This window comes from Acyrthosiphon pisum, chromosome X, assembly GCF_005508785.2.
Source record: "Acyrthosiphon pisum isolate AL4f chromosome X, pea_aphid_22Mar2018_4r6ur, whole genome shotgun sequence".
Classification (NCBI taxonomy): Eukaryota; Metazoa; Arthropoda; class Insecta; order Hemiptera; family Aphididae; genus Acyrthosiphon; species Acyrthosiphon pisum.
Genome location: NC_042493.1, coordinates 102,749,869 through 102,752,008, shown reverse-complemented (window position 1 = coordinate 102,752,008; position 2,140 = coordinate 102,749,869). Strand labels below are relative to the sequence as shown.

At 29.4% G+C, this 2,140-nt stretch overlaps 1 protein-coding gene across 1 annotated transcript in view; it reads right to left on the bottom strand.

Moving 5' to 3' along the window:
- Positions 1-871, bottom strand: part of LOC100572538 — a 2,227-nt gene extending 1,356 nt beyond the window's left edge. The window contains exons 1-2 of the mRNA XM_016800468.2: positions 662-871; positions 437-583 (exon numbers count right to left, since the gene is read on the bottom strand). Of these exons, the coding sequence (XP_016655957.1) occupies positions 437-583; positions 662-752 (238 nt within the window). The 5' untranslated portion in view covers positions 753-871. The remainder of the gene's footprint in view (positions 1-436; positions 584-661) is intronic.
- Positions 872-2,140: the final 1,269 nt, after the last annotated feature.

Genomic DNA, 2,140 nt, shown 5'->3' with positions numbered 1-2,140 from the left:
TTATTACTTTTGTCAATTGCCCCCTCTGCCCCCCTTTTCCGACGCCACTGGCTAGTTATAGTATTATTACACAGTTATGCAATTATCTATTTAAAAATGTAGTTATAATAATAAGTGCTCATTAACATAAATTACATTCGGTTGGTGAATTGACTATACCTAATATGTACTCTTGCTGCGGCTGTAGGAATTTTGAAAGCATACGATAATATTCACGTCCCAAATCATCCCCCCCCCCCCCCCCACCACCAAGTCAAAAGTTGAAATTGCGCTTATGAAGGAGCTGTAAGTCTTTTTATTTTAAAAATTTATTATCAATTATGTATATCACATTCTAAGGCTATTATTACTATATTGGAGTAAAACAATCTATTATATAATAAACTGTGAGATTTTAAGTGCTTATACCTAAGTGATATTAGGGATTTTAATTTACCTTTAGTGTTGTCGACAAAAGAAGGTTCATCGTCCTGAACTATGTTTTGTGAATTAGTACATATTCTTACTGGTTGACTTTCTTCAACATCGATCCCATTGCTAATTAAAACATTTACATCCATCATAATTTGTTGGATACCATCATCTAATAAAATATTAAGCTATATAAATTAGAATCCATAAATATATTTATTGATGTAAGAACATGAAAAAGTATACTTGCCATTTTCTACATTGCACAGTATTTTAAGTTTATCTGCAGACCATATACGCCCAACACCTTCGTATTCAACGAATCCAATGAATTTAAGCATTGCAGATATGAGATAATTAAATTAATTATTTAGTTCACTATTAATCAATAGTAAATTTATAGTTAATACTTGTTTTTATTTGTTAATTAACAACGAAACTACATAAGTCAAAAATAAAACAAATTATAATCGAGAATTCCAGATCGACTAAAAAAAATATTGTGTTATCATAATACTGATTACTGATAATAAATTTCAATCAGAAAAATCATTCAAATTTTATGTTGGATCCGATTGATAACTAGATTGTTGGTAACGCTGAATTTTGGAACAAAATCCAACAATAAAACATTTTTCAATTGATGAGTTTTGGAACGCATATTATCATTTTGATTGAACAACGCTGAGTTTTGGAAGGCACGGTAATACACGGCAATGCCACAACAAATTAAAATTAACAATAATAATATAGTATGCTGCCTTTATGGCTTACAAAGGTAGACTAGGTAAATAAAGATATTAAAATGCCTTTGGCGCTTAGCACTAAAAACAATAAAATTACAGAATAAATTTAGCCCTTCTGACATTCGCACTTATAAAAAATACAATAAAAAATAATGATAAATTTCACATAAAATATGTTTTAATAATATTTATGTACGCGTTGATATGATCGGAACAACGTACGGGACGAGACAGAATTCACGGCGGCCGTGTTAAATAATATTCGCGTAGACGGCGCGGCGGCGTACGATAACATTTAATCTACATATTATATAACTCACAAGACACATTTAACCAGTGGTGTATTGGGGGGTATACGGGGGTATACGGCGTATACTCACTACTCTAGTTTTTTTTTTAGCGTATACTCTCTAAATAAACGACGATACGCGGGTATACGGCCGTATAGCCCCGTATACCTATTCGAATTTTCAGTGATAAAAACAAAACGTTCTGTAAATTTGTAATTTTCATTTCTCAGATAGAATATTACTTTACTATATTTTAGTTTAATATAATAATATTAGCTGATTATCAAAAAATATTTTGGGAACCAATTACCAGTATCAGATAGTAGATACCGATATAAATATATTATGTCTATTTTTAACTCGTTATGCTTGTTAGTTTATAATAATATTATTTATATTAGTATATATTCTCCGTACCTCAATATTCTGAATCGTTTATATTTATAACAATGTTTATTAAAATTGTTTAGAAAAACCATCGTCTTTAATCATTAATAAGCAATCACTAACCAGTAAGTTACTGGCAGTTAATAACCACTAACCATTGTCCATTCTAATTTCTTAGACTGTACTAATTGTTTTAAGTTCTTCATTTGTCAAGTGATAAACCTGTGATAATGTATAATTATTAATTAAAATTGTTTTTCATCATTATTTATTTTATAAATAATATTTTTATAAGCAAGTCGAGTT